Consider the following 27,868-nt stretch of genomic DNA (forward strand, 5'->3'; position numbering starts at 1 on the left):
TGGGTGCAGGGGGGGAGCTTGCTGGGTACGGGGGGTCCAGATGCATGGGGGTTGGATGAACAGGGCAGCAGCTGTCCATATAGTGACCACCTCCCCCTGTGGCTGAGGAGCAAGCGGGGAAGGAAGCGGGGTGGGGCTGAGGGTGCGGAGCTTCCTGCAGCTGGGGGAGGTTTCTGGGGATGCGTCTGACCCAGCCCCAGCCCCTCCTTGCAGGGAAAGAGGAAGCTAGCAGCTGAGCCTGGTGCTGGGTAGAAGCCACCAGTCAGGGCATCCCTCCCCCCCAAGTGATTTACCTCTCCGCCAGCTGCTCTGGGCACTTGAAGCGACGCACCCACATTGCTGGAAGGGATGAGTAACCAGTCTTGTGGCGTCACTTTGCTTCCCCTTCAGAAAGTCAGTTTTCTGCCGGGAAGCAAAAAAAATCTGCGGGGGACATGAATTCTGTGTGCACACAGTGGCGCAGAATGCCCCCCAGGAGTACGTAACTTTTAGCCTAGTGGTTTAGGGCATTCAGCCAGGATGGGGAAGACCAGGATTCAATTCTCCCCCCATACACACACCTGACAGAGAAGGGAGCTGAACATGGTCTCCATGTTACCAGGAGAACGCCCTAACCACCTGCCCACAGAGTCATTCTTTCTCTGGCTCAATGACTATTAAGTATATCATGCAAAGTGGAACTGCTTCAACTGCTAAAAGTTATAAGGGAGACAGGAGAAACACTTTCCCCGGAGACCCCTCCCATATCCTGGGCAACTGTCCAGCCACTGGGCTAAAGTCACAAGGGGGATGCCACCACCATCCCATTTTGTGAATGCCACCAAAGTCCGCTTGTGATCTAGACTGAAAGAAGGGTTTTTTTGTTTGTTTGTTTTTTGCACTGAAACTATTCAGTGAATTCGTGTCAAATTTATGAATAGTTTCAGGTCCACTGAAATTGCATTTTTCAGCAAATTAACTATTTGTTCAGAAAACGTCACACCGCTCACATCACAAGCCCCAGCACCCACTAAAAATGGATAGTTTTTTTACTAGGGCACAAATCTTACAGTATTTTGCAGATGGCAAGGATTGTGGGATGATTATTTGACTAAATTTTGGGTCAGAGGACCTAAAAAGGTTAACAACTACTTCTGGAGACTATTTAAGAACAGGAAACAAAATATTTCAGTACAGTAGTTACAAGAACACACCTGCAGAGAACTTTTAAAAAATTGCTCTCCTACTCCCCCCCCGCTTTTTTTAAAACCAGGAGCTACGAGACTCTTAGTCTCAATGAACTTTATTGAACTGTGAACTTTAAACTGGTGTACAGTGTGCCAACAATACATAATACAGGTAGTATGGGTTTGTAAGTAAGTACTCATGTGAAGGCTAACGACTGACTCAGACAGAAAAATACCAATACAAACAAAAAAACCACCTCCCTTATACACCTAAGTCCCTAAACAGCAAATTTTTCTAAAAGAAAACACAAAAGTGACCAAAAATATACTTTTTTTTTTTTTTAATTTTGGACTGTGGCTTTTTATCTGTACATGGATTTTGTGTAATGAAATATGTATCCAATATGTAAGCAAACAATTCTAAGGCGAGGGAGAATGAAAACACTTTTATTTTCTTCTGTTTTACAATCACTATTATCTGTTAAGAATACATTATTTTGATGTTTATATGTGAAATTGTCCAATAGTAAATAAAAGCAAATTCCTACTCAATATGTTAAACTTCCAAAAGCAATATTATATATATATATATGAAAGATATATATATATATATATATATATATATATATCTTTCGCAAGTTTTAAATATTGTATGGAAAGATCAATAGCTATCTAGTGGATGCTAAATAATCACTGCCTTAATATTTGCTCTACCTTTTAAATTTTAACTGCCCCCTTCTTTTGTTAATGACAGGGGGACTGATTTTCCCTATGTTCTTTATAATTCTGAGTACCTTAATTATGTTCCTTAAACTTAACTCCATTACACAATGTTAAAACAGTTTTAGTCATCTCCCATCATACAAGTTCCACTCTCTCTGTAACCTATTTCACATCCTCTCTCTTCAGCTTTTGAACTTTTGCTATAATTTCAAAGGTAAGGCAACCAGAATTTGACATCCTATCCCAGGATGGATAAATGAATTTATGTATGTATTTATTTATTTTTAAAGCAAGATTCATCTGATCTTAGAGTATTTTAAAAGATGGTAATAGATGACTCCATCTACACAGCGAGCACAGAAATATTCTCAATTAATTCCTAACTCCCAGACACCCGGTATTCAAAATTTTAGACTTCAGAGACAAGATGTAGATTATGAATGCTATATATAAAATGAAAAATCTTCACCTTAGGAGGTTAATGTAATGGCATTTTCCTTGCACGTCACCTTTAACTAACTTCAATTTGTATGCCAGATATTATTGCTTGAAGATGATAGTTTTTCAATTATGATTCTTCCATAACTATCCCTAGGGATATTTTATCACTGAACAAGTCATACTGGCCAGTAAGTTTGGTTTTGAAACAGGTCAGCTGTTAAGAATAGATCTGCTATATTTGTCAATGGATTTTTGATATAAAGAAATACTGAATTATGTTCTTGTTGCGGTGTTTCAGCAATTCTTCTCAGTTTCCAGCCCTGTATGCCTTAACAGCTCACATTAAAAAGTTAAATTACTTTTTGACCTTTTTTAAAATTCAGTTTAATTCTATTTTCTTGCAGCACTCAAACAAATCTATGTAGCCTGGTCTGGTGTCAAGATGAGTCCCACTGATGGTATTATTACAGACAAGTAGTGCTTAGTCTAATTTTGTTTTAAATGATCAGGCTGAGGAACATTTTAAAATTATGAGGCTATTCTTACAAATAATAAATTCAGAAGCAATCGCTGATCATGGACAAAAAGAGAAGAAAATGTGTTCACTACAGATTGACTGTACTTTAAAAGAAAAATCTGAGTGATTCTCAAAAGATGTGTCACTTAAGTTTGCTGGATGGTAATATACTGGCGAACCAGAGCATGTATTTATGCACCCATGAGCAACAGAGTATTCTGTTTTATGCATTCTTCTTTGAATTTATCTCCAAAACATGCTACATGCCAGTTGTTTCACTAAAGGTAACAATATGAAGGAGCGCTTTCCCCTCCTCCCTCTGCTTATCTTGCATTTCCTCTCCTCATGCATTGTGCGTATTCTCAATCATGCTTTAACAATGGAATAGTATCGTAACAATAATTAAGTGTAGATTGTGACAGACCGACAATATCCTGCAATACCTAGAATGAACTTTACTGAATTAAGTTAAACTTTATTGAATGAAGTTTAACATCTTTGGAGTGTATTGTATTAAAAATGCAGTTGTGTATGTGTTATTATGGAATTGTAGATATGTACCTTCTCTAGGAAACTGACTAAAGCAATCGCTGGAAGGTATTAGGAACTTCAAAGGCCTTTTTGGAACAATACCCGTGAAGTGGATTTCCCAGAAGTACCTGAGGAATGCAAGTGACCACTTCCCTTGTCAAGCTATACCCTGGGAAGGATACCCATTGTCTACTAATTACCTGCTCCTGGAAACTCCAGATCAAACCGCCCTGAACTCTATAAAGGGTGGACTAAACATGTCGTGGGGGTGCTGAAGCTGTGATGAACTTGTAGCCACAGGGAATCCCCCTGGGGCTGGGGTTTGAAGGACTGCTCCTGCCAGAATCCATGTTAGGGTAGGGGGTTAACTCTATTAAGTTTATTAGGATGGGTAGTTTCTTTTATTGTTTTTAATATGTTTTCTCTGATGCTTTTTACTTTAGAAATAAAGTAGGCTTGCAAAGGAAGTGCTGTGTGGTACCTTATAACTGTAGCATTTACGTTTGTTAACCATCTCTAAAGAGACAATAAGCAGGTTCTGCTTGGGCAGGCTGTCTCTGCTGGAGACAACACAGTATAAGCAGAGAACTGTGCAGCCCAGAAATACTCCAGTCAGAAGGGAAAGAGATGTGCATCTCCACCCAGGAGAGGCAACAGCTGAGGAGCTGGACGCCTGAAAGTGTGTTCCCTGTTAGGGGAAATACAGGTGTGGTTGCCCTGAACTGTGACAGACCACTTTTAATATTTGGTAGGGCACCAAAATTACATTTATCCCAGCTGTACCTAGTCTGGAATAAAAACTCCTGAATACTTGAGTTCCTCATACCAAGCTATTTCTCTGATCTGCCTTTCAATAATGTTGAACTCACAAGTTGCTGTAGATTTATACATCTGCCCTGGTTATTCCAGAATACCTTGCTTCGGGGTGTATGAAGCTGAAAAACTTGTTTTTGATCCTACTTGGTATATCTGCAGTGATGATTTAAGTGCAGCATTCTAGTTAGGCAATATAAAAAATGACAGCTCCTGTAGTTTCAAACAAGTTAGAAAAAAGAAAGAAAAAACCTGGCCTCTCTGGCTTTCCCATCTTGTGTTCTCTTCAGTCACTCCAAACTGCTACTCTGAATATCAACTTCCTCATATTAGAGAGACAAAGGATGAGGTAATAATCTTTTATTGGACCAGCTTCTGCTGTTCACAGAGAGAGAAGCTTTTGAGTTTACTCAGAGCTCTTCAAAGAAGCTCTGTGTAAGCTTGAACACTTGTCTCTCTAACCTACAGAAACTGGTCCAATAAAAGAGATTGCCTCCCACCTTTTCTCTCTAATATCCTCGGACAAACACAGCTACAACAACACTGCATACTGTACAACTTCCTCATAGGACATTCAATCAGGACACTCCCTTCTCAAGAGTCTCGTCACCAGTGGCACTCTCTTGCCTTCCTTCTCAAACTCAAACTTTTACTTCTCACATTCAGCTCTATACAATTCGACTCCTTTCCTCACTGCTTCTTTCATCTCCATTCCCCCGTCCCTGCTCAGCACAAATTTCCCAACTATCCTCGTAATTGGATCTGTGAGCCTTCTTTTATGTTGCACTTTATGCTGGGAAATCTCTCCCTTTCACCTAATGGATCAGGCTTCCTGCCTGTCATTGAAATCCTGCCACAAATGTACACACTTCCATAAAGTCTAACGACTTTAATCTACCAAAGATGCAGTGCTAAACTGTTTTTAAGCATGGGGTTGGCAGTTAGAAGAGTTGGGTTATATTTCTGATTTATGCCAATTCACCATGTAGCCTTAAGCAAGACTTGTCATGGGCTTCAATTATCCCATCTGTAAAAAAAGAAATACTAAAGCTTACAGAGCTACTTGGACTGCTTTAAAATCTATAGATTAGAATATGCTATAAGTGTAAAATATTTAATTTTTAAAAGATGCACTGTTATGTTAAAGTATCTTCTGATCACCCTGTGTACTTTGTTTTAGAATGGGGACAGTGTTTTTCTCTGTTTTATACAATGCAGAAGACATTATTGATGATCAGAAATATTACATATTATTAACAAAATGACAAAGGAAACCACAGAGCCACATGGTTGCAGAATTCCAGATTCCAACTCCCACTATGTCACATGCTGCATCTCAAGTAGGAAGGGGGAGAAACGAAAAGCCAGCCTACTTTCATTTTTGTCTTCCACCAATGTGCCAGCTTGCAAATTTTTGCTTGCTGTTAGACTGGCGGTAGAAGGCAATAATGAATAATCTTCTCTGAGAGACACTGGGCTGCAAATGCTGTCAATTTCTCAATTACTAGAATGACACAGTATTTCTTCAGCACTGTTCCTTTCATTTGTGCCTCCCATGGGTGTGCTCACAACTGGAGTTTTAAAGTAACAATGCTCAAGATTCTTCCTGTCATATAGGTAACAGGAGGTGAAAATAAAAGCAGCACGGCAGGACCAAATTATAGGGAAGAAGTTAATGGAAGAAAATGCCTAACTAACCAAAACTATCTAGTCTCAGACATCAAAGAGATTTATGTTGCCTTTGATTGGTAATTTCTTTAGAGTCCCAATTCTTACTGTTTGGGGTTCTAGGCTACATACAGTAATCAAACAGATAAGGCACTTATTTTCCAGACCATTGTAGTGCATGTTGGCAGACCAAGCAAATAGATGAAATGCCATGTTCACATTTCAGGATGAACTTTGGGATTTGATCATTGAGGTTTTTTACCATCACCACCAAGAAAAAGAATTGTACTTTCAAGTCCATAGATGTCAGTATGATTGCCCAAGTAATCAACAACAGGTCAAACGAAAATGATTTGTTCTCTTGCGGGCGTAAGTATCAGCCTGAATCAGCCATCTCACTAGTTATAGCTAGTATCAGCAAGACAACATGTCAGCTGCAGCCACAAGCTGCTCAGTAATGCTTTTGTTCACTGAAGAACACTTAATGAGATTAAACAAACCACATAATAATTTGTCTACTCTACACAGTTCAACTTAATAACAAGCTGATCCTAAAAGCCTGGTTATATCTATTACATACATTTACACACACCCAGAACAATTTACAAATAAAAAACGGACATAATATACCATATGCTATTTAATGTTATGCAGACTGGAAGCAAAATAACAAATGAAAAATAGTTGTTTGTACAAATGAGAGACGAGACACGAATGTAGAAGCCTATATCATACTTATGCACACATATACCGTATTTCTATTCTTTGCTATGATCCTATACGGTATTAAGTTGTTTTTGAAGGCTGCCTCATCAAATTTCACTACATTTTTGTAACATGACAGAGTTGGCACACTTACAGCCAAATGGATTATCTAAAGAAACCTGACATATAATAAATTTGCTAGAGGCAAAAGTTAGCAGAAAAGACTACCACAGAGAACAGATTTACAAATATTTTTTATTGTTTAGTTATAGTGCTCTAGACTTAGTAAATTTTGCAGCCTTGAAATGAGAAACCAAAATCTACACATACAAAAAAACCATTCATTCCAGACAATGTGCAATCTTCAAAGGTTTTTTGTGTGTGTTTTTGTTTTTTATAAAAAAAAAACCCTTGTTAAATAGGCATTTTAGTTGATTGGTTTAATATCTTGGGAGGGTTGTCTATGCAAGTTGTTATCTTATTGGTATATGTTTATATTTTGGTAATGCCCAATCTTTTTACTGTGACCAACTGCAAGGTTTTTTTTTAAAAATCTATCCATCCATCCATTTAGTCTCTATTACATTATACAGTTCCTAGCACAATTAGCCCCTGGCTTCTATGCACTATTGTAATACAAATAATAATTTCAAAGCACAACAAATATCTGTCACTGGGATAGAGGAAGGCAATGAAAATATGACACTCATTAAGAGTGATCTGACACTAGCTAACATCCAGATAATACGTCCCCACCAGAATGATGAATAAATCCACAAGAGAGTAGTATTTTCTAATTTTTGAAAAAGCCAAATAAATAAAAGCATCTAATGAGTAACTATACAATGCTTATCTAACCATAGGCTTCAGGAAATGGTGAAACATGAATCACACTGCATTGGCTCACTACAATATCCTCCCAGGTCAGGCACACTCCCAACTAAAGGTAGTGACTAACACTTCCATCATATAGGAAATGAATTTTTCTCCTACACAGAATGATTTACAACTGATTGTTTTAGATCTGATATATGACTTCACTTTGCTGATAGCACCAGCTAAATTAAATGCAACTACTGAATGTTCTGTTAAATGAAATAAAATACATGAAAGTTATATTCTGAAGCCCACTTCTTTTTTAACACAGTAATTATTAAATAATTCAAATATGTGGTCGTGGACCTCACATATTTGGGTTATTTTCTTAGACGGTTATGTAATTTCTGAATTAATCTCACTAGAAAATTTAAAAAACATCTACAAATTATCATCATCACCATGCAAATCAATTCAGGTCCGTATGGATGATTCTCCAACCAGCCTAAGGGTACGTCTACACTTACCGGAGGGTCCGGCAGCAGGCAATCGATGTTCTGGGATCGATTTATCGCGTCTGGTTTAGACGCGATAAATCGATCCCGGAAGTGCTCGCCGTCGACGCCGGTACTCCAGCTCGGCGAGAGGAGTACGCGGCATCGATGGGGGAGCCTGCCTGCTGCGTCTGGACCCGCGGTAAGTTCGGACTAAGGTACTTCGAATTCAGCTACGTTATTAACGTAGCTGAATTTGCGTACCTTAGTCCGAAGTGGGGGCTTAGTGGGGACCAGGCCTAACAAACTATGACCCCAATTAAAGAAAGTAGTAACTTTAAGCATGTGCTGAGGTGCCCTTCCTGAATAAGGATGCTTTTGTGAATTAGGTCCTAAAGACTCAGACATGTTGAATGCTTTAATTAAATTATGACTTCCGATTTTCACTTATATGCTTAGTGAACCAATTTTTCAGACCTTTTGTCACCCAGCCTCACAGTTCACACCATTCCTTAGAAAATTTAATTGATTAAGAACGACCCACTGAACATAAAAACTGTCACTCCCCGCAAATATATAAACCAATATATACTGGGTTGGTTTTTTTGTTGGCTTCAGGATGTGAGGATCTTAGGAGAAGACTGTCAAACTATTCTCAGGAAGTACTGATACAGTAGAACCTCAGAGTTACAAACAACAGAGTTACGAACTGATTGGTCAACCACACGCTTCATTTTGGAACTGGAAGTACGCAATCAGGCAGCAGCAGAGACAAAAAAAAAAAAAAGCAAATACAGTACAATTCTGTGTTAAATGTAAACTACTTAAAAAAAGATTTGACAAGGTAAGGACATTGTTTCTGTGCTTGTTTCGTTTAAATGAAGATGGTTAAAAGCAGCATTTTTCTTCTGCATAGTAAAGTTTCAAAGCTGTATTAAATCAATGTTTAACATTAAGCTTTTGAAAGAACAACCATAACATTTTGTTCAGAGTTATGAACATTTCAGAATTAGGAACAAACTCCATTCCCCAGGTGTTTGTAACTCTGAGGTTCTACTGTAGTATTAAGAACCAAAAGTTTTAATTTCTATTATAACACCAGAATCAGACTTTCCTGTTAGAATATATACTAGCAAAAGTCAATTAAGCAAAGGCCTCGCTGCAAAGAATTTAAGGAGGTACCTTCAACATCTCAAGTAACTGTGGCCACTTTAGTATAATCAAACAAAACTCAAAATGCAAACACACTTTTGGTTTTACTTGCTTGGACATGGGAAAAATCTTGAAACAAAACTACTCCAATATCCCTCAAATAATAGCTAAATATAATATTTAAAAATCTCAAAGTCAAAACTATTCACCATTAAGTCTGTGAACAAATTTCACATGAATGGCAAAAATATGTATTTTTAATGGTTTCTTCTTAGCAATATATATAATAAGATTTTTAAGTCCAATTATGTGCAGCTTAACCACCCAATATCAACTATGCTTTTATAGAATCATAGAATCTCAGGGTTGGAAGGGACCTCAGGAGGTCATCTAGTCCAACCCCCTGCTCAAAGCAGGGCCGGCTCCAGGCACCAGCTTAACAAGCAGGTGCTTGGGGCAGCCAAGGGAGAGGGGCGGCACCTGCGGCAATTCGGGGGCGGCAGAAATGCTGGAGCCGGCCCTGGCTCAAAGCAGGACCAATCCCCAGACAGATTTTTACCCCAGTTCCCTAAATGGCCCCCTCAAGGATTGAACTCAGAACCCTGGGTTTAGCAGGCCAATGTTCAAACCACTGAGCTATCCCACTAAGGAAGGAGATTCCACCACCTCCCTAGGTAACTCATTTCAGTGCTTCACCACCTTCCTAGTGAAAAAGTTTTTCCTAATATCCAACCTAAACCTCCCCCACTGCAACTTGAGACAATTACTCCTTGTTCTGTCATCTGGTATCACTGAGAACAGTCTAGATCCATCCTCTTTGGAACCTCCTTTCAGGTAGTTGAAAGCAGCTATCAAATCCCCCCTCATTTCTTCTCTTCTGCAGACTAAATAATCCCAGTTCCCTCAGCCTCTCCTCATAAGTCATGTGCTCCAGCCCCCTAATAATTTTTGTTGCCCTCCGCTGAACTCTTTCCAATTTTTCCACACCCTTCTTGTAGTGTGGGGCCCAACACTGGACACAGTACTCCAGATGAGGCTTCACCAATGCCAAATAGAGGGGAATGATCACGTCCCTCGATCTGCTGGCAATGCTCCTACTTATACAGCCCAAAATGCCGCTAGCCTTCTTGGCAACAAGGGCACACTGTTGACTCATATCCAGCTTCTCATCCACTGTAACCCCTAGGTCCTTTCCTGCAGAACTGCTACCTAGCCACTCGGTCCCTAGTCTATAGCAGTGCATGGGATTCTTCCGTCCTAAATTCAGGACACTGCACTTGTCATCCTTGTTGAACCTCATCAGATTTCTTTTGGACCAATCTTCTAATTTGTCTAGATCCCTCTGTATCCTATCCCTACCCTCCAGCATATCTACCACTCCTCCCAGTTTAGTGTCATCTGGGAATTTGCTGAGGGTGCAATCCACACCATCCTCCAGATCATTAACAAAGATATTGAACAAAACCGGCCCAGGACCGACCCTTGGGGCACTCCACTTGATACCGGCTGTCAGCTAGACATGGAGCCATTGATCACTACCCATTGAGCCTGATGATCTAGCCAGCTTTCTATCCACCTTACAGTCCATTCATCCAGTCCATACTTCTTTCACTTGCTGGCAAGAATACTGTGGGAGACTGTATCAAAAGCTTTGCTAAAGTCAAGATATAACACATCCACTGCTTTCCCCTCATCCACAGAGCCAGTTATCTCGTCATAGAAGGCAATTAGGTTAGTCAGGCATGACTTGCCCTTGGGGAATCCATGCTGACTGTTCCTGATCACTTTCCTCTCCTCTAAGTGCTTCAAAATTGATTCCTTGAGGACCTGCTCCATGATTTTTCCAGGGACTGGGGTGAGGTTGACTGGCCTGTAGTTCCCCGGATCCTAAAGATGGGCACTACATTAGCCTTTTTCCAGTCATCTGGGACCTCCCCCAATCACATGAGTTTTCAAAGATAACAGCCAATGGCTCTGCAATCACATCCGTCAACTCCTTTAGCACCCTTGTATGCAGTGCATCTGGCCCCATGGACTTGTGCTCGTCCAGCTTTTCTAAATAGTCCTGAACCACTTCTCTCTCCACAGAGGGCTGGTCACCTCCTCCCCATACTGTGCTGCCCAGTGCAGTAGTCTGGGAGTTGACCTTGTTCATGAAGACAGAGGCAAAAAAAAAAGCATTGAGTACATTCGCTTTTTCCACATCCTCTGTCACTAGTTTGCCTCCCCCATTCAGTAAGGGGCCCACACTTTCCCTGACCACCTTCTTGTTCCTAACATACGTGTAGAAACCCTTCTTGTTACTCTTAACATCCCTTGCTAGCTGCAACTTCAAGTGTGATTTGGCCTTCCTGATTTCACTCCTGCATGCCTGAGCAATATTTTTATACTCCTCCCTGGTCATTTGTCCAATCTTCCACTTCTTGTAAGCTTCTTTTTTGTGTTTAAGATCAGCAAGGATTTCACTGTTTCATATTCATTCTGCGGGGAAGAGAGATTCTTTCATTTCTTTTTAATTCATAGATTTGGATTAATACAGGGGTTCTCAAACTGGGGGTCAGGAGCCCTCAGGGGGTCACAAGGTTATTACATGGGGGGTCGCGAGCTGTCAACTTCCACCCCAAATCCCGCTTTGCCTCCAGCATTTATAAGGTGTTCAATATATAAAAAAGTATTTTTAATTTATAAGGGGGGGTCGCACTCAGAAGCTTGCTATGTGAAAGGGGTCACCAGAAAAAAGGTTGAGAGCCACTGGATTAATAGATATATGCTACACTGTGTAACAAACTGGTATTATGATGACTGGAACTGCTTACATCAATCATAGTCATTCAGAAGCTGCATTCCACAAGTACAAGCTCCCTCAATTAATTCAATGATCTAGCCTTTAATCAGAGAAAAAGTTATATAGTACACTATATAAAAATACCAGAACTCTGATCAAATGTAGGCAATAAAACTCAATTACAAGTGTCAGTTTAAGGTTAAAAAATCCATAATTACATTAAACCTTTGCTATAAATTGTGCCCAGAGTAGTTTTTGATGGATGCTGTGGACTGGTTTTTATTATTTTGTTGTTTAGTAAGTTCATGGAGCTCAGACTCCATGCAAATGAATGCAAAGAAAAGAAAATGAAAAAAAAAATGTAGTTCTGTTTCTCTGACTAAATTATATTGCAGGATTCTCTCAAATTCAGGTATTAGCTCCTTATCACGAATCAGGCTGAACTTCCTAAGTTCTTAAGGTTTTTGACTCTAGGAGGGCAGTCGTAGCAGGGTAAAAAACAATCCAGGCATGATGTGCCATCCCTTGCTGTGTTTAAGCGCTTGACTCTGAATATTCTAATCAGTTCCTGTGATTGTGTGGGAGGTGAAGTTCCCAAAAAGAAAAGACAATGCAAGATGATCAGCATAAGATAAAAACATGCTTCAGAGAAAAAATTAAAACAAGATTTTAGAGAAATAAAACAACACAAAAAAGGCAAGGTCCAAACACTGAAGGGAGGTGGGTGGGTAAGTGAGAATCCTGAAAGAATTAGAAGGTAAATACCTCTTTCTTCTCTTCTAGGCAAGATTCTCACTCTCGGTGAACAAGAAGCTCAACAGATGTCCCAAAAGAAAAATTAGAGTAAACTGAAACAAGAAGCAATAACAAGGCCAATTCCAACAGTGTGAAGTTTTTATGTATAGATATAAATATCTCTCTTTATCTCTGTCTATATATGCCTTTATAATGTTAATGTTTATTAGTCCAATATTAAACACAGAGCTCTTCTCTGAGTTCTGTGTAAGCTCTCTCATGAACAGAAGTTGGTCCAATAAAAGATATAACCTCACCCACTTTGTCCTTCTAGTATACTGGAACCAACATGGCTACAACACTGCATACAATATCAAACACAACATTCAAGATGGCAGAAACAGAAGGAAAATCTTGTGCAAAAATTGGCCAACTGAAAACATGGAACTTCTCAAAATAGAAGAAAATTTCTGGGGATGGGAGAGTCTGGCCTCAGTGATCTTCTGAGTTCTGGAGCACCAAGTCTACAATAGTATCCCCTCCTGCAGGATGCATCCAAATATTAATTTTGTAGGTTGTGTAGATAGATAATCATGAAGCTTCTTTACAGACATTTGTGTTTGAAAGGGAAGACTGAGGTTGCAACTTTGTCCTGAATCAAATGAGCCTTACATATAGCTTCCTTGTCTTGGGCCAGTCAGGTCACAGCAAAGTGACAGGCTTTTAAGACATCCCATTTAGGCAATGATCCTTATAGTAATGATTTTGCCTACAGTGTTGGCATCAAAACAAACAAACAAAAAAAAACTGGTGATCTTCCTACAGGCTCTAATCATCAAACAGAAACACAAGGACCTTTTGGCATTGAGTATATGGAGAAGGACCTCTCTGTGATGGAAATGTAGGTGTGACAAATGTTGAAAGGATGACAGACTCTTTAAATTGGATTTCCAACATCATCTCGGAGAGGAATCTTGGATGAGATTACACTTACCCTTGCAAAAATCTAGTAAAAGATGGGTCACTAGGGCCAGGAGTCACTTTGCATGCTGAAGTCATTGCCACCAGGAAAAAGATGTTTCATCTAAGGAACTTAAGCTCATAAGCCAAATAGTTTAAAAGGAGTTTCCATCAACTTTGTCAGGGCCACATTAATATCTTATGACACAGGGAGCTTTTAAATTAAGGGTTTCAAAAGTATCAAGTCCCCCTTGAACCTGATGGCAGAAGGCTGCATAAATATTGGTTACCTTCAACTAGCTCATGAAAGGCTGAAGAAGCTGCCAAATATAGCTAGTGCTTACATTAGACTCAGCCAGGTGAAACAAGTAGATCAGCAGATTCTGAGAATCAAGTAAAGGGGTCTCAAAGTAGGCTTGATTACACTACACTGCAAAGTTTTTCCACTTGGAATCACAGAGTCTTCTGGTAGATGGCTTTTGAGAGCCACCTGTTCAAATATACCATACCTATAGATTTTCTATCCTGTTGGGAGCAGACTCAGAATTTGGAACAGATTGATGTGCCCTGGTCTTAAGAGACAATACGAAGCTAAATTCTATCTAATGGAATAGACTTTAGTAGTCAGCAATACATTGAAAGTCATATCTGTCTAGTCCAGTATGGGGCTAACAGGTTCATTAAACATATGCTCCTAGTGAGCACTGCAAGTACCTCTGCTACATGGAGGGAATAGCAGGAAAGCATACAGAAGTTTACCTTCCCCTTGCCAATAAGGTATGTTTTAGTGCCGTGAGCAAAAGACGAATAGCATTATTTTCATATGTGGCAGAGAAATCCACCTGTGCTGTCTCCCACTGGAAAAAGGTCTGATCCACCAGTTCTCAGACTCAGCGAATTCTCGTGAGGCTCTATTAAGGATTAATTCTGCTGTCAGTGATTGTATTCTCTTTCCCTGCCAGATACACAATAACTTGGAATGCCTTGTGAGACAAAGTCCATTTCGACACCTGCAGGATATCCCAACACAGGAGGCAGAGCACAGTGCTTCCCTGCTTATTTATGCAAACCACAGAGCCCTGCATTTCATTTTGAACCATATTAACCTTTGGGATACCAGGTCTCTGAAGGACTGCCATCATCTTCAAAACATTTGTATGTTAGCATATGGCAGTCAGAGGCTTAGGGATACCCACAGCATGGGGTTGCATCCCTGACCATCTTGGCTAATAGCCACTGATGGACCTAGCCTCTATGAGTCTATTTCTTTTTTGAATCCAGTTATACGTCTGGCCTTCACAACATCAACTGACAATGAGTTCCACGGGTTGACTGCATTGTGTGAAGAAGTATTTTCTTTTTGGTTTGTTTTACACCTGCTGCGTATTAATTTCATTGGGTGACCCCTAGTTCTTGTGTTATGTCACTTTCTCCATATCATTCATGATTTTACAGACCTCTATCGTATATCCCCTAGTCATCTCTTTTCCAAGCTGAATTATCCCAGTCTTAACCTTTCCCCATACGGAAGCTGTTCCATACGCCTAATCATTTTTGTTGCCCTTCTCTGTACCTTTTCCAATTCTAATATATCTTTTTTGAGTTGGGGCGACCAGAACGAGACACAGTAGTCAAGCTGTCGGCATACCCTGGATTTATATAGTGGCATTATGATATTTACTGACTTACTATCTATTCCCTTTCCTAATGGCTCCTAACATTCTGTTAGCTTCTTTGATTGCTGCTGCATACTGAGCTGATGTTTTCAGAGAACTATCCACAATGACTCCAAGATCTTTTTCTTGAGTGGTAACAGCTAATTTAGACCCCCATCATTTTGTATGTACAGATGGGATTATGTTTTTCACTGTGAATTACTTAATCAGCGTTGAATTTCATCTGCCATTTTGTTGTCCAGTCATCCAGTTTTGTGAGATTCCTTTGTAACTCTCTGCGGTCAGCTTTGGACTTAACTATCTTGAGTAATTTTGTACCACCTGCAAACTTTGTCACTTCCCTGTTTATCTCTTTTTCTAGCTCATTTATGAATATGCTGAACTGCACTGGTCCCAGTATAGATCCTGTGGGGACCCCGAAAACTGACCATTTACGTCTATCCTTTGTTTTCTGTCTTTTAACCAGTTACCGATCCATAAGAGGACCCCCTCTTATCCCATGACTGTTTACTTGGTCCCTCACCAAAGGCTCTTAAGCTTTGTCAAAGGCTTTCTGAAAGTCAAAGTTCACTATATCCACTGGAACACACTTGTCCACTTGTTTACTGATCTCCTCAAAACATTTTAATAGATTGGTGAGGCATGTTGATTCTTCCCCAACAAATCATGTTCACCTATGTGTCTGATAATTCTGTTCTTTACTATCGTTTCAACCTATTTGCCTGGTACTGAAGTTAGGATTACAAGCCTGTAACTACTATGATAACCTCTGGAGCCTTTGTTAAAAAAGGCATTACATTAGTTATCCTCCAGTCATCTGGTACAGAGGCTGATTTAAGCAATAGGTTACATACCACAGTTAGTAGTTCTGCAATTTCCTATTTGAATTCCTTCAGAACTCTTGGCTGAATACCATCTGGTCATGGTGACCTATTACTGTTTAATTTATAAATTTGTTCCAAACCATCTTCTGTTGACACCTCAAACTGAGACAGTTTCTCAGATGTCAACTAAAAAGAATGGCTCAGGAGTGGGACTCTCCCTCACACCCTCTGCAGTGAAGACTGATCCAAAGAATTCTTGCAGGTTCTCTGCAATAGTCTTATCTTCCTTGAGTGCTCCTTTAGCACCTCAATTGTTCAGTGGCTCCACTGACTGTTTGACAGGTTTCCTGATTCTGATGTACTTTTAAAAAATATTGCTGTTAATTGTGTGTCTTTTGGTAGTTGCTCTTCAAATTCTTTTTTTGGCCTGCCTAATTATATTTTTACATTTGACTTGCCAAGGTTCATGCTCCTTTTTATCTTCCTCAGTAGAACCTGACTTCCAATTTTTAAAGGATGCCTTCTTGTTTCTAACCAACTCACTTACTCTATTGTTAAGCCATAGTAGCATTTTTTTGGTCCTCTATTTTTTTATATTTGGGGTATACATTTAATTTGAGCCTCTGTTATGGTGTTTTTTAAAAGTTTCCATGCAGCTTACAGGCATTTCATCTGAATGGGAGGTGTTAGTAAGTCATTCTTAATTGAAGAATGTCCTTCGACTGCCACAGGACCAAAAATGCCTAAGGTCATCTATTATCTGGATGCAATATGGTAACCCCTTTGTTGCTTGCTTTCAAGGGAATCACAGAAATGTATGGATGAAAGGGACCTTGAGAGGTCATCTAGTCCACCCCGCTGAGGCAGGACCAAGTAAACCTATACTATCCCCTGACAGATGTTTATCTAACCTGTTTTTAAAAACCTCCAGTGATGGGGATTCTACAACCTCCCTTGGTAACCTATTAGCATATGACCTGTCCCTTTTAGAGGCAGGAGACATATTAATTTTGAGGGTGGCCACTGTGAACTTTTGTTTGACCAGATTCTGGTCTCTCAGATCTAAGATAGTAATATAATAATATGCATTCCTTTCCTTCACATTTCTGTCTTTACTTTATATTGCTTTATCATTTTCACCAAAGAGTTGTCATATATTTTTTTCCAAGTTTAGAGATAAACATATCTGCTTTGAGGTGCTGAATAAAATAAAGTACTCTACATGGATTTGCAGGTTATATTTGCACTGTATATTCTGCCCTTTTGTATCTTTCTAGGCAGATCTTTGCATATGGAAATCAATAAAAATAAAAGTCAACCTTGCACATCTGAACTCAGTGTTTCAATCACCCTGGGCAAGAGAATCTGCCTGCCCCTCTTATCCTCCCAATGGGTCAAAACCTTATTGATGGTTTTAGTTTTAATTAAATTAAATTAGAGCAACAATTTTATCACCTGATCCCAAGCTGTGATGACTCAACCCAAGATCAATGACTATTCTAATATGAAGGGGGAGATGTGAATTTTTGTTACTGAATTTTAATTGCTGTCATATTCACAGCATATTTATACTGATCCTATTATGATTACAGGAAAACTTATTGTATTCAGTTAATTATCTCTTTCAGTGGTGGGGTGGTCCGCTTGCTTAACAGCACAGCCAATGCAATCTCCAGCAATCCGCAATATTAAATTTGTTAACATATATTTTATGCAAACATTTATAATCGGAACTGGAAAACATCTCAAATGTTAGCTATGTTCACTATTAATATGCACTAAGTATTGGACTGCACATGTTTTCCAGTAAACATGCATAGAATATATCTTTTGTTTTCATGATGGATTGCTAATTTGCATATAAATATATAGTGCAACTACAAAACACTAGAGGAAATTCACAGTTAAGTCTGAAAAACAAGAGCTGACATTCTAGCCTTAACAAAAAATAAAAGGGCCAGCCTGCCTGACAGTCCAGATTCTCAGCCTTAAATGATCAGTTACTTTAAGAAACTAGAACTGCTTTTGTCTATTTGATACACAGAAACAAACAAGGTTATATTTATGAAAGACTATGTACCATATTACAACTACACAGTGTATCAACCGCACAAAATAGAAAGGTGTGCTCAGTTTGAGAATACCAACCTCAAATTTCATTAGAAAGAGCAGAGGGGAGAGAAATATCAGCTTATATTTTATTAAATATATTCCTGTAAACAATAGTGTGACCATATGAATATAATTTGCAATAGATCTCAATTATGCTGAATGTCTCCGATAGACTAGATCAAACAGACTATCAAATATGCATAAAATTTAATTTGCTATTACCTACAGGCATAGTAAAGAGATGCAGGTCAACCTACATGAATATAACTGCTAATACAGACTGAGAGCTTCTCTTCCCTTTCTCCTGGCACTGAATCAAATTAATACTACCGATTTTAGTAAACTCCATAAGTCAAATCCTGTTCAGCTTATGGACATGAAGGAGCCCTTCGCTGGAAATACTCACACAAGTAAGGCAAGCAAGATTTGGTATTGTAATTACAAATCTTTATTACAAGCCTGTCAGAGTCATATAGCAACAACAACAAAACCAAACAAAAAAATGCACCACTGGAATTTTTAACAGAAAGTTTCCCTGCATGGGAGTGTTTATTTCAATTTGTACCACAGTTGTTATAGCAGCCCAAAGGGTTCCCCTTCTGCTAGGCACTGCATAAACATGGAGTAAAAAAACTTCCCCTCTTCCAAACACTACTTAACAAGCACACTTAAAACATAAGTTTCTGACATTAACTCACAAAAATCAAGGAAATTCAGAGCTAAAATCATTGTTAAAATTCAGCAGCTGTTCTTTAGCAGATAGTTACAAAAGGTCACTCTAAAAAACTTATCTTTAAAAACCACCATGTCATTACTGTAACATTTTAGGAGGAAAGCCTGGTTCACAGGATGCATAGAAACAGTTGCCTGAACTATGCTGACCTCTCTGATTGTGCCAGTCAACAAAGAAATAAACCACATCATGTTGATTTCAGCTGCATTAGAAACAAGTATTTGGAATTGGGAGAAAAATAAGGAAACAAATGCTTGTCAGATGGAACTGACAATCTGAAAGGAAAAAATATTTTCAAAGCTTCTAAGACAGTATAATATTACAGTTGTACAAGCTAAAAGCTATTACAGGGCTGTTTATTTGGTTAAAAGGTTTGCGGGGGAGGGGGAGAGGAGGTAAAACACAAAAAGAATGTTGTGAAAACTCAGCAGAAGTGCAGCTCTACATATGGGAAATTCCTATTTAAAAATATTTTGGAGAAAACAGGAAATAAAAGAATGAACAATAGTATTAATAAACCTTAAACAAAATCTCTCCCTCCTCCAGATTTCCCCAGCATGTCATGTCTTTTACATGAGTGCGGTTGTAGCTGTGTCAGTCCCAGGATATGAGAGAGACAAGGTGGGTGAGGCATTATCTTTTATTGGACCGACTTCTGTTGGTGAGAGAGACCAACTCGCAAGCTTACATAGAACTCTTCTTCAGGTCTGGGAAACAGTCAGCAAGCTTGTCTCTCTGACCAACAGAAATTGGTCCAATAAAAGATATTACCTCACCCACCTTGTCTCTCTAATGTCTTCTACATGTAAATTCTTATACTACTGTTTTTATTTTGTGTGCTGCTTAACTCAAAGCACAATGGATCTGATCCAAAGCCCTCTGAGGATTTGTCCACACTTGAAATGCTACAGTGGCATAGCTGCACCAATGTAGCGCTTCAGTGTGGACACTACCTATGTCAACAGGAGGGGTTCACTAGTCAGCACAGATAATCCACCTCCCCCAGAGGTATTACCTAGGTCGACAGAAGAATTCTTCCACCACCCTAGTGCTGTTTACACTGGGAGTCAGATTGGTTAAACTACGCTGTTCAAGGAGGGGTTCACACCTATGAGCGACGTACTTAAGCCAACTTAATTTTTTAGTACAGACCAGGCCTAAATTAATTGTTTCACTTCAATGGGCTTTGGGTCGGGCCTAATCTTGGCTCATAAAGTTACAACACTAACAACAAATACATTAAGGATGTTTAAGACAAAATAACTCCCTCCATGAAGGGTGTGTGATGATTAATGAACTAATCAGTGCAATTGAAGAATAATACAAACAACAAAATGCCTTGCAGTACTTATTTTTGACACACAAACTCAGTGATAGATAATCCAAAAATATTTTCCAAACTCCTGCATTTTATATAATGCTTCAAAAAAATTATGGGGATTTAAAACCCCAAGAATAGATTTTTATAATGAAACCAATCAAAGAACTTTACATATTCCAGCTAAAATGGTATTATTATAATCAAAGCTGTTACACTTATTAAAAAAAAAAAAGTGAAAAGTTCTGTTTATCTTTTGCCTGGGGAAAGGGCAACAAAGCAAGTGCAAGGGTGGTTAGTATTCATAATGAGTCTCATAAATAAAGGAAATTATGTGCACAGTTATTCATAAAGTACTTTTTCCTCCTTTTGTTTACTGTCCTGTAAGGTTCCGTACACTAAAAACAGGAAGAATGAAAAAGGCTGACGCAGTCAGGAACATCCCTATTGTGTTTGCTTTCTGAAGTTTCACATGGATTAGAAAGCAGCATTATATGAAAGAGCCTGAATAGTGATATATGAAGTAGTCTACTTGAACATATAAAGAGAATATCTCAGAATCTAATGGTCACATTTTCTTCATTTGTTTCCCAACACCTCAATTCCTTCTAGAATGCCTGTACTTATTGCAAAGCCTTTCTCATGTGATCTCCCAGCACTTTAAAGACCAATCCTACACTAAATGTCTAGCATTTCGTATCTAAGAGAGTAAGCTAATGGATTCTCTGCTTTTTTTAAAAAAAATCAAATGCTTTTTAAAAAACAGTATTTAATTTTTTGTACTGAACAGATTATAAACATTGTCAGGGATATCTACTCAAGTTCCAAGACTGACAAACAGGAAGAAAAATTAATGTCATGACTACTGTTATCATAAAACCTCATATGCTGAATACAAACATCTGCTTTAAAGTGAACTGGCAGGAAAACAAGCAGTTATATAAAGCAATTTAAACAATTCCCATGGCTCTAATTTACTGGGTCCTTATGGGAAAACTGATTACCTCCATAGAGATCCGTCTGTGTATCCGGTTCCTGAGGCAAACACCTGTAGGAGATTGGACTTCATCAGATGATGTTCCAGAAGCTTGGTCACTTTCACCATCTGATCCCATTTTCAGATTTTCATGTACTATATCTAAATGAAAGAAAGTCAATCATTATTTTTCTAAACAAATCTCATATGGAGAAGCATTGTAACCTTTATTATGTACTGCTTCCTGTCAGATCTAGAGGCTCACTATCACAATACTATTCTTGCTATTCTCTTTTTATGGCTCAGAAATAGCATAAAAAGATAAAGTCTTAAAAATACTTTCCCAATAAACCATGCATACATACATAAATGTGTATTAATTTTCCATTATTATTCTAATTTAAGCTGTGGTAGCACCCACCATGTGCTATCCATGTTCCAAACACAAAGACAGACATAGTTCCAGTCCCACCCCATAACCCTCGAGTCCTCAAATTCTTGAGCTTGTTTCACTTCTCTTTTTTGTGCTATCCTTGGAACAGGAAAATTCCATTTTCTAGGGAAATCCTGAGAGTTCAGAGAAAAATCGGAGACCTCATTAGTTAGAAAATGTGATGCCTAAGGCAAAAATATTCAAATTTGTGTGCCTAACATTAGGCATGTAAATCCATATTTAAAGAGAGAGGAAAAAAAACAAAAACGGGTGGCCTCATTTTCAGAAGTGCCAAGCATGGGAACTTCAGGTGCTCAGAACCTCTGAAAAGATCAGGCCAGTTCTGTTCAGGTGCCTAAATACAGATTTAGGATGAATAAATGGATTTTGCAGAGAACTTGATGTAATTACGTATTTCTTGGGGGGTGGGGAGGGAGGAATTGAAATTGATTCACTTAGGGAAGATTTATGTAATGGGCTGCCTATTTTAATGATGTGTGCAATTTTTATGTAAACTGCATAAAATATTTGTCTCTCAAGCCCCTACAGAAAAATCACTAAAAAAATAGACATAAACCAATGGCTATATCTCCCAGGCCAAAAATGCTCAGCTCCAGCAGGGAAATGGGGCAAAGAACTAAGAAGTTCAAGATGCCTTTACTGACAGAGAGAAGAGGGAGGGATTAGGGAGGCAGGAGAGCAGCAGCTTCCTTCTGAAGGCCAACAGGACACTGAACCTGGAAAAGGATCCAGTAGCCCACCACTGCCTCCCAAGATCTATAGTAAAAATGCCTGTGCCCAAATGAATCCTAGGGAACAAACAATCCAATAAAGGATGTGTCTCAAAAGATAGAGAGGCAGCCTCTTTGAATCTAGGAACAAAACACACAAAAAGATAACCTGAGAACAGATTTTCCCCAGAGTACAAAAGAGAATTGGAGGGCCCCCAGAAATTGTTTAATTTTAGAGGTAAAATTCTGCTATCTCAAAAAGCCAGGCAAACCCTGTTCAATCTCAACCCAAAATATTTGAAGATATTGTTAATCTTCATTCTAAATTATTACAACAATATAGAAGACAAAGGATGGGAGAATGTTCCATCTATCAGTGTGCTGGAAAGTTGGCCTTTCTCTGGGAGAAGTAAAGGTTATCATAAAAGGCGTCCCAGAACATATCCTAGAAAAGAATTTGTGAGTGAGTGACCAGAACCTGCCAAGACTGAAGTTTTCAAAAGATCAAATTCTTCTTCAGACCAGGAGACTCTATAGTTCAGTGGTTCTCAACTTTTTTTTTTACTGGTGACCCCTTTTACATAGCAAGCCTCTGAGTGTGATGCCCCTTATGAATTAAAAACACTTTTTAATATATTTAACAGTATTATAAATGCTGGAGGCAAAGCGGGATTTGGGGTAGAGGTTGACAGCTCATGACCCTCCATGTAATAACCTCATGACTCCCTGAGGGGTCCTGACCCCCAGTTTGAGAACCCCTGCTATAGTTCCTTTTTCAGGATAGAAAATTGGTATAAAAAGAGTAGCTGATTCACACACAAAATAGAATGTGGATTTAGGCTTAAAGTGCTTCAGTGAAACACAGAGATTCACAAAAAACATGATACTGACATGAAGATGAACTGTCTCCTGGGGATGAATTTAGCAATGATATGGAAATGCATGAATAAGTTGGATTCTAATAAAATCCAAGCTACTATGGTATGTTCACAGTATTTCACCTTCATGATTTGGACTGGATGAAACTAAAGGAGCTGCTCTTCTTCCATAACGAGGCAGCATGCAGGAAACATTTGACAAATATTTACCTCAGGTTCAAAATCTAGAGGCACCTTGTTGTGAGCTAAAGATATTTCAAGACTTTCAGAAATGGATGCCTAAATGTTAGAATCTTAATTACATAATCAGGCAACTAAATCAGCAGCTAGATTTTCCAAAGAGGTGAGCAAGCATCTCAGTCCATGTTAATCCCCTTTCATGAGTCTGTGAAGGTATGTCTACACTGCAATTAAAAACCTGAGGCTGGCCTGTGCCAGCTGACTCGGCCTTGTGGAGCTCAGTTTAAGGGTTTGTTTAATTATGGTGTAGGCGTTTGGGCTTGAGCTGGATCCCACGCTCCATGACTCTGCAAGGTGGAAGGGCCCCAGAGCTCAGGCTGCCCAAGCCCAATCTACACTGCAATTAAACAGCCCCTTATCCCGAGTGCCTTAGCCAGAGTCAGCTGGCATGGGCCAGCCACAGTGGCCTAACTGCAGTATAGACATATCCGTAGAATATATATCACTAGAGCCCTGCATGGATACAAAATCTGAATCCACAACCGATCCGCAAAAATGGTCTGTGGATGTAAAGCGGTTATCAATGGATTTGTAGGGCTCTCTATATCATTCCTTCTGGTGAGTTGGTAGCTTTTTTGTTTAAAACAGTCCATAATGAGTTATGTGAAAAATTATTGCTTGTGGATGTGAAGGCATTATTGAAAATATTATCTGCAGTATAACTGTTGGTCTCAGAACTTTCATAATTATCAATAGATTCCAAGGCCAGAAGGGACCACTATGATCATCTAGACTGACCTCCTGAATAACACAGGACATAGAACTTCCCCAAAATAATTCCTAGAGCAGATCTTTCAGAAAAACATCCAATCTTGATTTAAAAATGATGAAGAATCCACCACAACCCTTGATAAGTTGTTCCAGTGGTTAATTACTCTAACTGTTAAAATTTTACACCTTATTTCCAGTCTAAATTTGTCTAGCTTTAACTTCCACTGAATCGTGTTATACCTTTCTCTGCTAGACTGAAGAGCCCATTGTTAAATATTCGTTACCCATATAGGTACTTCTACACTGTAATCAAGCCACCCCTTAAATATCTCTTTGTTAAGCTAAATAGACTGAGCTCCTTGAGTTTTTCACTGTAAGGCATGTTTTCTAACCCTTTAATCATTCTTGTGGCTCTTCTCTGAACCCACTCTAATTTATCAACATCCTTCTTGAATTGTGGACACCGGAAATGGACACAATATTCCAGCAGCAGTTGCGCCAGTGCCAAATACAGAGTTGAGACAGCCTCTCTACTCCTACTCCTGTTTATACATCCAAGGATTGCATTAGCCCTTTTAGCCACAGCATCACACTGGGAGCTCATGTTCAGCAGATTATTAACCACGATCCCAAATCTCTTTCAGAGTCACTGCTTCCCTGGATAGAGTCCCCCATTGTATAAGTTTAACCTACTACATTCTTTGATCGTAAATGTATATATTTACATTCATCCATGTTAAAAGGCACATTGTTTGCTTGTGCCTAGGTTAGCAAGTGATCCAGATCGCTCTGTATCCGTAACCTGCTCTTTTCAAACCACTCCACCAAATTTTGTGTTATCTGCAAACTATCACTTTATTAATGACATGTTTTCTTCCACGTCATTAATAAAAATAGTAGGTGCCTAATGCCTGGTCTACACTGGAGAGGGGGCGAACTAAGTCGGTCTAAGTCACACAATTTCAGCTACGAAAATAGCGTAGCTGAAGTCAATGTACTTAGAGCTACTTACCGTGGTGTCTTCACTGCAGTAGGTTGACTGCTGACACTCCCCCGTCGACACCGCCTACACTTCTCGCTCCGGTGGAGTACCGGAATCGACGGGAGAGTGCTCGGCTGTCGATTTATCGCGTCTTCACTAGACACGATAAATCGACCCCCACTGGATCGATCGCTCCGGAGGTAAGTGTAGACATGCCCTAAATATGGACATTTTAGGCTTCTATTTTTGAAAACCTTGGCTTTGTTATATTATGGTATAAAGATGTACTTTTGTCAATAAAACCCTTAAATGAGGATTTTTTGTGTGTTCAATTAAAAAATTACTGCAATCTTACATTTGAGGTTTTAAAACTAGAAAAGCCAGGAATGTTAATGTTAACCTTAACTATCACTCTGTATGCATGCATTTGACAAGTTTCATAAGGTGATCAAATAACATTGGGCTATATAACCTATTTGGGCTAACCTTTGCTCTGAATAGGTTGGTATGTCCCAAAACCAGCATCTATGGTCTTCAAGACTTCTGTGGTAGAAATGTGATTTTTTTTTTTTTATCGGATTGGGCTCACTGACATCTGCAGCAACTCTCTATTTAGCTATTCATGTTAATTTTTTGTACATACCCAATAGTAAATAAGCAAATGAAATATTAAAACAGCTAAATTGATAATCAGATCTTGGCATGAAAGACTAGTAATTAGGATACAGGATGGGAATTGAGGAAGTGCAATTAAAAGGAAGGAATACCCTCATTTAATTTGCAAGCAATCCATCCCGAAGAAATTTGAACTGGGAAAGTTCTACCAACTGAGCTAAATTAGTATCCATTATCAGTCAGTAGTAAGTCATGACACCCTCTTTCAAGCTTCCATTATTACACCCTCCGTCCTGCTGCTGAAAGTCACTGTGACTTCCACATTTGATTCCTTCCAAGATACACTAACCAACCAACTTACCTTTCTATTAGTTGTTTATTTTTTTAAACAATAACAAGGATATGACAAATTGAGTTGGTAACTTGGTAAGAGTGGTGAGCAGTGCTTTCCATTAGTAAAGTTTCAAAACTAATGGATTCCCCTCTCTCTCTGAACTGGAACGGAAACCTAGTTCATATTAATTAAATTCTACTGTATGGTGAGGAAACTCTCACTCAAACAAAGGATTGACAAACTTGTATATGGACCTACTGGGGTCCCATGCAGATGATCGGTAACTCCTGCATGGTGCTTCTTTTGTGACATCACTGTGACAATTAAAGGTCACAAAAGTAATTGCTATTCGATTACCATGATGTACAGTACTTCTCTGCTGCTACAGTAATAGGGACAGCACAAGAAAAACATGACACTGCAAAAGTGCAGATAGCAACCAGCCAGAGACTCCAGCTGGTAGAGACAGAAGAAACCAAAGCGTGGACTGCTGCACAGGGGGGAAGGGGTGAAATGGGACTGAGCTAGTGCCACCTATCCCCTCAGCATCCTCTTGGACTCAGAACTGTGGAGGAGATACCACTGCATGCATAGGGGGCACTAGGGGGTGCCTCCCCCTTGTGAACCTAGGAGAAAATTGCAGAATGGAGCCAGCTGGAGACTCCTGCTGCCAGGAGCAGAAGCAGCCACGGTAGGGACCTTTGATTCTTGCGATATTCAAAAAGCTTTCTATGGTTCTAACTGGACTTTCTCTGCCCTGTGCCGATTGCCTGTTTGCTCCAACCTTTCCCCCACCCTCCATCTCTTCACCCCATACCTGCCGCTCTTGCCCCCTTTTCCCTTGACGTATCCCCTTTTCTTTCCATTTAGCTGATCCTTTCCTAACTAACACAGCTCCCCCTCACCAAAAAAACCTCCACACACATATACACCATAGAACTAACAGAGCATTTGATACCTCACATTGTTCACTCTGCTTCTGTTTTATACCCCTTGCCCCATCCTTTGTCTATTTAGATTGGTCCTTGACTCAAAGAGCTTACATTTACTATTCTGTGTTTGCATGGTGCCACTACACAATGGGAACCCATCCTTGGTTGGCCTTTAAACACTACCATAATACATAAAAAACGGTTACCTACCTTTTCGTAACTGTTGTTCTTCGAGATGTGTTGCTCGTGTCCATTCCATTCTAGGTCTGTGCGGGCCAGCGTGCGTGGTGGTCGGAGATTTTTGCCATAGCAGTATCTGTAGGGTCAACTGTGACGCCCCCTCAGTGCCGCGTTCATGCGTCAGCATATCAGGTGCCGCCGGCCCTACACCCTCTCAGTTCTTTCTTGCCGGCAACTCCACCAGAGGGGCAGGAGGATAGGTAATGGACATGAGCAACACATCTTGAAGAACAACAGTTATGAAAAGGTAGGTAATCGTTTTTTCTTCTTCCAGTGCTTGCTCATGTCGATTCCATTCTGGGTGACTCACAGTCAGTGTCCATGGAGGTGGGCTCAGAGTTCAGGGTCTTGCAGCTTGCAGCACTGCTCTGCCAAAGCCAGTGTCATCTTGAGCTTGCTGAGTAAGCGCATAATGAGACGCGAACGTGTGGACAGACGACCAGGTAGCGGTCCTACAGATCTCTTGAATTGGTACCTGTGCCGGGAAGGCTGCTGACAATGCTTGTGCCCTAGTCGAGTGTGCTGTCACGATTGCCGGTGGAGGCACCTTTGCCAGCTCATAGCAGTAGCAGATGCAGGGCATGATCCAGGACGAAATCCTCTGAGCAGACACTGGGCGATATTTCA

General features: G+C 39.6%; 1 protein-coding gene across 1 annotated transcript in view; it reads right to left on the bottom strand.

Moving 5' to 3' along the window:
* CDK17 (cyclin dependent kinase 17) overlaps positions 1-27,868 on the bottom strand; it is a 155,633-nt gene that overhangs the window by 27,744 nt on the left and 100,021 nt on the right. The window contains exon 4 of the mRNA XM_024197960.2: positions 21,174-21,307. Coding sequence (XP_024053728.1) covers positions 21,174-21,307 — 134 coding nt within the window. The remainder of the gene's footprint in view (positions 1-21,173; positions 21,308-27,868) is intronic.

This window comes from Terrapene carolina, unplaced genomic scaffold (genome assembly GCF_002925995.2).
Source record: "Terrapene carolina triunguis isolate 2854851 unplaced genomic scaffold, T_m_triunguis-2.0 Scaffold68, whole genome shotgun sequence".
NCBI lineage: Eukaryota > Metazoa > Chordata > Testudines > Emydidae > Terrapene > Terrapene triunguis.